Source organism: Dreissena polymorpha, chromosome 2, assembly GCF_020536995.1.
Source record: "Dreissena polymorpha isolate Duluth1 chromosome 2, UMN_Dpol_1.0, whole genome shotgun sequence".
Taxonomy (NCBI): Eukaryota; Metazoa; Mollusca; class Bivalvia; order Myida; family Dreissenidae; genus Dreissena; species Dreissena polymorpha.
Window position 1 is genome coordinate 143,827,617 of NC_068356.1, and position 9,321 is coordinate 143,836,937.

The following is a 9,321-nucleotide window of genomic DNA, read 5'->3' on the forward strand; positions in this document are numbered from 1 at the left end:
CTATACGCATGGTTTCTATTCGTAGTTCCTCATTTCAGATCCAGACGCGTATGTCTGAGGAACTGATAATTATTAATGAGGAGCGCACCTAAAGGTTTTAAACTTTCGCGTACAATCGTCTTACGTCGTAAATATCCGTCACTCCAAAGGTATTCTGAATCTTTGCGTTATACTCTTAACATGCGGGAAAAAAAATGCATGTCCAACTGCTCGATACAAAGCCATATGCCTACGCGGAAAGACATTGAGAGCTCGACTTAACTCGGGAGAACCCGGGTCATAATCTCGCAATTTTAACACGGTGTCATTCAACGATTTTATTCGACGTGCTTCTCTTGCTAGTATAATAATGCACTAGTTTCAGACGAACTATTACGGACCTGTTTTCACCCACACATGAAACGACCGCAATAATCGGTGATATTTAGGAATTAAACGGTAAAATGTGTATATTTCAAAAATATATTTAACAATCGAATTTTGTTTACGAATTTAATGTTGATTATGTGTATGTGTCATTTGTAATGTACATAACATTCCTTTAAACGTTATTGTATGTCGCCATGTTGACTTCCACATGTTGTCAAAATCATTGTGAAATTCGTTCAATTCTTGCTCAGTCAATATAAGTCACATTTCAAGATATATTAAATATTGAATATGTAATCGGGAAAAATCACACATAGCTTTGAAAAAACATAATGTCAAATAACACCGTTGAAGCTTTGCGTCAGGCCCAAATGTCCGAGAGAAAGTGGTTGCTTTATAGATATAAGTGTATTTTAGTTGCGTCACACGCCATTTTAAAGATATAATATATACATGTCATGTTTATGAAGCAAACTAATGACAGTGATAAGCATTAATAACACATTGTTAACGTCTCGCTAAAACTTTCGGGTTCAACAGGCACATCCTTCAGATTTATAATATATACTATAAAATGATATCGCGAGTGCATGCCTCTGTCATACGCTGTCCGCAAATGCTTAAAAAACTGTTTCTCGCTTAACACATTTCCAGAAAATGCAATGTACCGGTGATCGAGTCTGTGTGCAGCGTTAACGAAATGCCAAGTTGCACGCCGTATCAAGATTGAAGAAGCATAGCGTGAAACCATTATCTTTCATGTGCGTTGATAACGAAATAAAAATATGAACTTATCAGAACATCTTGCGGCTCGCTGCAACATCTGGTGCAGCCTGGAGATAACAATTTTTGAATTACATTCTATATGTTGAAGCATAATATTACGAACTTTTTTATTTACAGCTTGGTTGCTCTATAGACTTCAGATCTATCTGAAACAATTACAAACTGTGTATCAAGAATAAAGCCTACATTATAATTTCAACTAGACCTTAAATTGTAACGAAATGAACAGATGCTGCTTTATAATGTTACAAGAGATGTCAGTTGAACATGCAGTAACACCATCGAGGAATTAAAATTAATTATATTGTATGTATTTCAAAATGTACCTTCGATGATATGATGTTAGCATATATACCTTTCCAAGCGTTTTAAATCCACACTACTTTGCATTTACCGTTCCGAAGTAATGACACGGTTTTAATCAATATTTATATTTACAGTTCACTATATTATTGTAGTGTAAAGGCAATATACCCTTATCATAAAAAAACAAACATAAATAAGAGCGCGAAGTCACGTGAATAGCAGAATTCTGAAACGAGGCTGAACGTGATTCCTTATCTAATAGTACTCGCAACGCCTCAGCTGATTACAACACTTAACGCTTTTGAAAATCCGGTGATGTATCGATAAAGACAAAATGGCATCGTCAGATTTAGTAGTAAATATATACTTCCCATTTTAAGTGCCAATGCGTTTTAATTCATTATCTTGATTAAATTAGAGATCGACTGATTTGTATTTTAGTGATTTATTGTTTTTGACACTCTTTGTTTGAGCATTTGTTTATCGCGGCTTAATCAAAGATCTATCAATAATTTTGTTTATTGATATATCTGTGGTTAAATTTCCGCTGTGTTCAGCACAAACTCATCATCTCGTTATGATCAGATACTGTGCCGACAAATACTAAATAACAACGTGGTGTCATAAACCACTGGTGTCAGATGTCTGGTCCTCAAAAACAATTGATGATACCTCTATGTCTTATCGTGGTAGTAGTAATCATTTCTTGTAGTAATTTTACGCAAACTACTCAATCATTGCTCTAATTCATCTGTTAAACAAATGATCAGAAAATAAATACTTATTTCACGAAAGTATAATGGCGTACTTTGAGTTGATATGTAATACACGACTGTTCAGGTTCGGTCCTTTAATTCAACTGCCCGTCAACAACAAAACAGATATATGACGTCAAATAATAATAATAATAACGTGCTAATTCGCGGCAACGGCCAATCAACGTTAGGTCTAATATCTTATATAATATTCACGACATACTGAGGGCCGCAAAATGATAAAACAGAGTGTTCACATTAGTATACGAATACAATAATCATAACAAAATAATTAAATAGTTCAAAACAGTCCATCACAACAATATCATGATTGTCCGCTGGCCTAGTAGCTTCTCTACTGTCGTCGACATTTTAGTGTTTGTTCACGGCACCAATTTCACGATGGTATAATGGTGTACTTTGAGTTGATATGTAATACACAACTGTTCAGGTTCGATCTTATAATTCAACTGCCCGTCAACAACAATACAAATATATATGACGTCAAAGAATAATAATAATAACGTGCTAATTCGCGGCAACCGCCTATCAACGTTACGACTAAAATCTCATATAATATTCGCCAACCAGCTCAGAGAGTTCAAGGAGACAATAAGCGATGAGGGGCCACCATTCAAGAAGCTTGGCTGGATGAATGACAAGGGCAAGTCAACCAAAGACAACCTAAATACCATGATCGATGCCAAAGTAGCCATTAAGTGGCTCTTAGACCAGGCTGTTTCGCACAAGGCAGACAATGAGACAATGCGTGCTGAGAACACAGACCTGCAGGAGAATGTACAGGGTGACCATGACAACCAGAGTGAGAACATTGCCAGCTGAAGAGTACCATTGAGCAGAACAAGCTGAAACACAGCAAACAGGTCATGAAGATGCAAGAGAAACATGATGAAGAGGAGACTGAGATACAGAGACTCAAGTCAAGACTTCAAGAAATGTCAGGAGGCAGCTGCACCAAGAGTGAGAAAATGGAGAAGTGTTCTTCCACCAATGCGTCCCCTGCCAAGGAGACGAGTGGGTCTGGGGAGAAAGATGACAACAAGGTCAAGTGTAGGACAAAGCGGTGTCATTGCCGCAAACATAACATGTTCTGCACTGATGGATGCAAATGTGTGGACTATGAATATATGGAGCTGCACGCGCCTGAGTCCACAACCACAGAACTGTCTGCAGGCATGACTGCATTGAACACGACATCTTATAAATATTAGCCAGAGTACTAATAAGAAGAAGTCTCTTCAAAAATAATCGGCGTGTATTTTTCTGTACCACTTTTCTTAAAAACTTTCTATTACAATAAAATGTTTGTGGGTTATTAAAATACGTTTCAGCAGATATATACAAAACATGACATGATCGTTGATAACACATGTGCATCATCCCCTACCTTTATTTCGTTGTTTACGTTCTTAATTTAATAATTTTATGCGTACGGACGTGATTTAACATGCCCATGGACATAGAGATATGTTTTTTTCTGTTGAATATTGTGTGTTTATTTAAGTTCAATACGCGTAGGCATGTTTGTTCATTAAGTATGGCAATACTTTCATTATGATTTAGAAAAGTAGGTATGAGCACATAGCCGGACCAGGTGAGCTCAATCGTAAGAGCACTTGACTACCTGAGTACGCCCAAGAAAATATGGTTAGGTTAAATACCCAAAGCGGTATGGCCTTATATATGCTGAAATCTAACAAACGAACGAATTATCAAACCTGGTATGAACACTTGGTTGGTTGTGTAATTTCTGTTAGAATATCGTATTAAATATGTAAATTTAAAATGATTGTGCCCGCACGTGAGTTTGTTTATTTTTTTTAGACTATACGTGCCTAGGCTGCACACAGTGTGTGTATTTGTGTATTTCCAAGGTTATGAGGTTCCTCTGCGCCGGAGGCTGCATAATGTTGGGACCCGGACTCTGTCAAGCACTCCTACTTAATAAGCTTAGACTGACGACAGTTGGGTCGAATTTTGAATGATAGCCTAAATACTTTTTAATTTTTGATATGGTCTTGTGCTGTGGGGGGATCGGATCATCCGGAGAAAACCCCATCTGTCCGGTATGGTGACCACAAAACAAACAAAAAACATTGCGCCGGGAACAGGAATCTAACCGGTGTCGAAGAGGTGAATAAGCGTGCGTGCTAACCACTGCACTAGCGGAACGTACTGCTACGCATAAAATAAAATACAAAAACAGACTAAAAAACCGGATACTTTCCATAAGAAAGTTAAACCGCTTTCAAAATGTTTATAGTTGCGACTATTCGTCTACAAACAATAAACTTTTTTGATGAAAAATCTCAGGACAAAATACCCGCGCATTATAATGTATTACAAACAATGCAAACAATGGTTATACTAACGACAATCAAAACTGGTACGGGAACAACATTCTGGAAAACATAAGCATGTCTGAGATGGTGGTAAACCAACACAATACGGAAGTTAAGTTACAATTTTGTAATCAAAAGATATTGAATATGTATACACAAACATGACATAGGGAAGTGGCAAATAACCCACATCTCCAAATCGAATTGCCTATTTAAACACCATTTTATGTTTAAATCATTTAGATCAAGTAAAAGAAGCCAACAATAAAGGATCGCACTTAGTAAGTTCCACTTATCATCACATAATCTTGAAATAGATAGGGGCAGTATCATAATAACGAACGAGCAAATCGCCATTGTAAATTTTGCACAATTAATGTAATGTAAAAGCAATACAATTTCCTAATAGTATGTCAAATACATGCACACATTTTTTTCAAGCCGCACTGTAAATGGCAAGCAATTTATACATTTGCAAGATTAATGACAGGCAAACGTAAAATATAAATGCTGCCTAATGTATTTAAGAAGCAAATAACTTCAGATTGCATCTCGATTCGTAATTTCTATATTAGGTAATTAATGAATAATCGTGATGTATACTGTATATAGTTGCAAAAGTAACCATTATCATCGCTTTCGAATAAGGTTTGACGATACAACCCACAGATAATCTTATAATAATTTAAGTTGATATTATTTTGTAATGTGTTATATTTTGTTACTCTAGTCTGGTATTCGTAACAAATAAATGAAGCCAAATATAGGATCGCAGTTAACAACACTAAGGTTGGTTTAATAACATAGGTGTGTGATCATCAGGAAATATCATTATTTGTAAATATTCATATGAAGTTGTATATATTGACGCTGTATCAACACATGTTAGTAAGAATGTAATAATATAACTAATCGGCCGAAGAAGTATTGGGGAAAGAGGGCTGGAAAAACAAGCCATTGGTGACGAGCGAAATCATGCACCTATGTGACATAATAAGAGAGCTGAGGAATTAGAAGTACACAAGCCTGGACTCTAGGGCAAATTACCAGGATTAACAGGGAGGTAAGCAAGACGATGAAAGAGGCCAAGGATGAATGGATTGAGGAACAATGTACAATCATCGACTAACCCTCACGATACCAGTCAGCCCAATGCCAGTGTTAGACGCTGACGAGAATTGCATTACCGAGAGTGCCACAGTCGTAAACAGGTGGACTGAATACTGCATCGACATTTTCAAAACCCACTTTAGCCAGACTTTAGTCTCTGTAAAAACGATCCCAGACCAGAATCGGACAAAGAAAGTGCGTCCATACGTAAGGCTAAGGTTGCGAAGGTAGTGCGTAGTCGTAAGGCAGGAAAATCTCTGGGAGTGGACAAAGTCCCTTTCGAGCTGATTAAGCACGGATAAGAGGCAACAACTGCAGTAATTATGGCGCTGTGTCAAAAGATCTGGGCGGAGAGGAAAGAGCCCCAGGAGTTGATCCAGTCACTGTTCATACCCCTACCCAAAAAGGGCAATCTCAATTTGCGCGATAATCGTCGCACCATTAGCCTCATTAGTCACCACATCAATGTGATGCTACGCATCATTCATAATCGATTGAAAAGTAAGACCGAGGAAGTGCTGGCCGAAGAGCAGGCTGGATATAGAGCTGAACGGAGCACAGTGGAACATATTCTTAACTGTAGAATCGGCATTTGGAAACACCTACAACACCACCGTAAGCTCTTGCACATCTTCATTGACTTTGAGAAAGCTTTCGACCGAGTGTCGCCTATGGCATGTTATTCGAGGATTCAGCATTGGCAAAGGGTTGTTGAAAGCCATTTAAAAACTCTTTGCAAACGCCAGCAGTCAGCGTAGTACTTCTCAACTGGCAGCAGAAGAACTTCTTTAGAAAATAAGTGGGCGTCCGTCACGGTTGTCTGCTCTTTCCCGTCCTGATGAACCTTTTCATCGAGAAGATAATGCAGGGGACTCCATTACCATCACACCTCTATCTCCATTGGTGAAAGACCCATTTCCAACTTGAGATTCGCTGATGACATTGACTTCATGGGTGGCTTCAGCAGTGAACTTAAAGATCTCACCAACATATGAAAGAGCAGGAGCATATGGGATGGAGGTCAGCACGGAGAAAGTACTGAATAACTCTCCGCAAATATATGGCGGTGCATCACAGGAATTGACATTTAGTACACTAATACCAACATGTTGTACAATCTTAAGCCGAATATCATGCAATGATGGCATTCTGTTATCACTGTCGTATACATAATTTGTATGATTTTTATTTACATCAATTAATATCCTTTACACACATGTTTGGCTTCAAGTGTGAACAATTGACATCCATACATACCTAGTTTAATATAAGTAAACGAAATTAAACGAGACCAAAAATAAGTTTTAAGCGTATATACAATACATACATTTAGACATTTTGATATGAAAGACACACGTATGATATCGGATCCTTATACTATTGTTTGTATCATAGCATATTATAATGTTCATGTTGGTTTTGGTTGGTGTGCAAATATATTTTTACCGAAAGGGTTTCTATTACAAACTTTTCACAATCGCAATACATTGTTATCATAAGTTTAACAACTATGATTTTATTGAGGTACATTAGGATATCTTGAAAATTAGACTTTGGCATCATTTGAGAAGCTTTTGGCAGAAGACCTTTCTATCATTATAATCGTTAATGTACCAGCTTTACAAAATTACCCTGCACAAAACCTATAATGTTGCCCGATGAAATGTATTGCGTTTGAAGAAAGTGCACACATGCATCACTTTATTGCAGAGTAAAAAACATCAATACCTTGCTTAATACGTTGTTAAACGTTTTATTAAATACGCGAGAGAGCGTGTTACTTCTTTATCACCGTGTGGTATCTTAGGAATAATAAACTGGTAGTAATCGGAAAATGGTGTTTTCAGTACGTCGATACCCTATGCCACTTTCATTCGTAAAACGATAAGCGTTGGTGTCTGCATTCCATAAACATTGCACTGAGTAATTATGACTTCATTACAAATAACAATTTATGTCATATAGCGTTTACTAATGCATTAATGTTGTGAAGTCTGGTTTGGGTTAATTTCACGGACACTATGCAATGGTATATTACAATTTATTCATTCTGGTCTTCGGTGTATGTGTGTTTGTGTGGGGGGGGGGGGGGGTTCTCTTATATGTCATAAGCATGATTAGATCAAAACAGGGTAAGGCGGCCGCCAACTAAACCGAAAACAGCGTATACAATAACACGCAATTAAAGACAGTTTATACATTTCATAGCTATGCATACAATTTCTTATTTGTTGTTTATATTTCTTGTTTGTTACAATTTGAGTACGCGTGTCAATATTATACAAGGGGTTGGCCGACAATTATATACATGTTTTATCGCAAACATAATTAGATGTATAATTGCATAGTACACGGCTATTGAACGTACGACATCATTGCAACCCAGTTCTAAAATGAGTCATCACGTTTCTAATAAAGGCTATTCAGTATCTATAACAACCAAAATACGCTTAAAGTGTTTTAAGTCTTATGTTTACAATCCTTGCAACTTATATACATGGTTATGTGCATGACTTTACTCGACATCAGATAACACGTTTTCCAGGCATATCATTTGAATAATCATTATACAAAGTTGATATTTAACAAGCCCAGACACTATGAACTAAATACAAATAAGATTACATGTCTTAATAATGTGCTGGATGAGACGAAATGTAACTCGTATTTCAATCGGAAAAAACACAAGTCTCATATCAACTCTATGTATCTTTCTTTAATTGCAATCTGATACATTTTTAACAAATCTAAAAAGAAAAGCAAAACTGTTGACGTTAATGTAAATACTACAAAGTAAAATACAAGAAAACTTACATAGCACCAACATTATATGACTATATACATTTTCGCTGTACAGAGTTCTAAACCTCAACATTTGTCATAGAAATCGCTAAACGAAATGTGCATGTTAAGTGTTTTGGTTGAGCATACCACAAATTCGGTCTAATTACTGATCTCTTACTACTGATAATAATTGATTTATCAGCCAACGTTGGTTGAGTTCGTTTGATGTTGAAATACTTATCATCAATTGATCTATGTATCGACCTTCACCAGTTGTGAACGGCTATCTGTTGTAAGTTGGCGCGGTTCTACATTTAGTTATTAAACATGAGCAGCATTGTCTTGGTCATAACACGTGTATGTATAGGGAGCCAGTGTAGTTACATTATGATCTCCTTGCTTGGTTGATCGTACAAAACATCGGCGACAAGTTTGCTTCTGATAGTGAATTCACTGAATTTTTTTATTTTGGGATTTCAGTGAAAAGTCCGTTACACAGTTTATGTGAGAATTAATTAAGCCGTGAACAAGGACCTCTGCAGAATTTTCTGAAAAATACCTAAGAATGATTATACGATTTTTCGAGTGTTTACTAGCGAGTTGACATTGTCTTTTGAAATGCTGATCAAAAAGTTAAGTGTTGTTCATTTGTACACGATGGTCTTGGAGATGATCAACATATAATATCACTGCCACACATATTTATTGCGGAGAGATTTGTTTTTTTGCGTTTGCTGTTTGGAACCGTAAATAATGATCTCTGTTTTTGAAATGTTCGTTTTCAATTTGAACCGCGTAGTCCAGTTAATGGCATCCTGCAAACAATTACCGAAATGTTGTTATTCCTA

General features: G+C 36.7%; 1 protein-coding gene across 1 annotated transcript; it reads left to right on the forward strand.

Moving 5' to 3' along the window:
- The first annotated feature begins 6,012 nt into the window (after positions 1–6,012).
- On the forward strand, positions 6,013–6,447 carry LOC127870146 (uncharacterized). The gene has a single exon (XM_052412803.1). The coding sequence runs from the start codon at positions 6,013–6,015 to the stop codon at positions 6,445–6,447; it is 435 nt and encodes a 144-aa protein (XP_052268763.1).
- The last annotated feature ends 2,874 nt before the right edge of the window (positions 6,448–9,321 follow it).

Coding starts and splice junctions, on each gene's coding strand:
- LOC127870146 (XM_052412803.1), top strand. CDS start 6,013: ATGGCGCTGTGTCAAAAGATCTGGGCGGAGAGGAAAGAGCCCCAGGAG.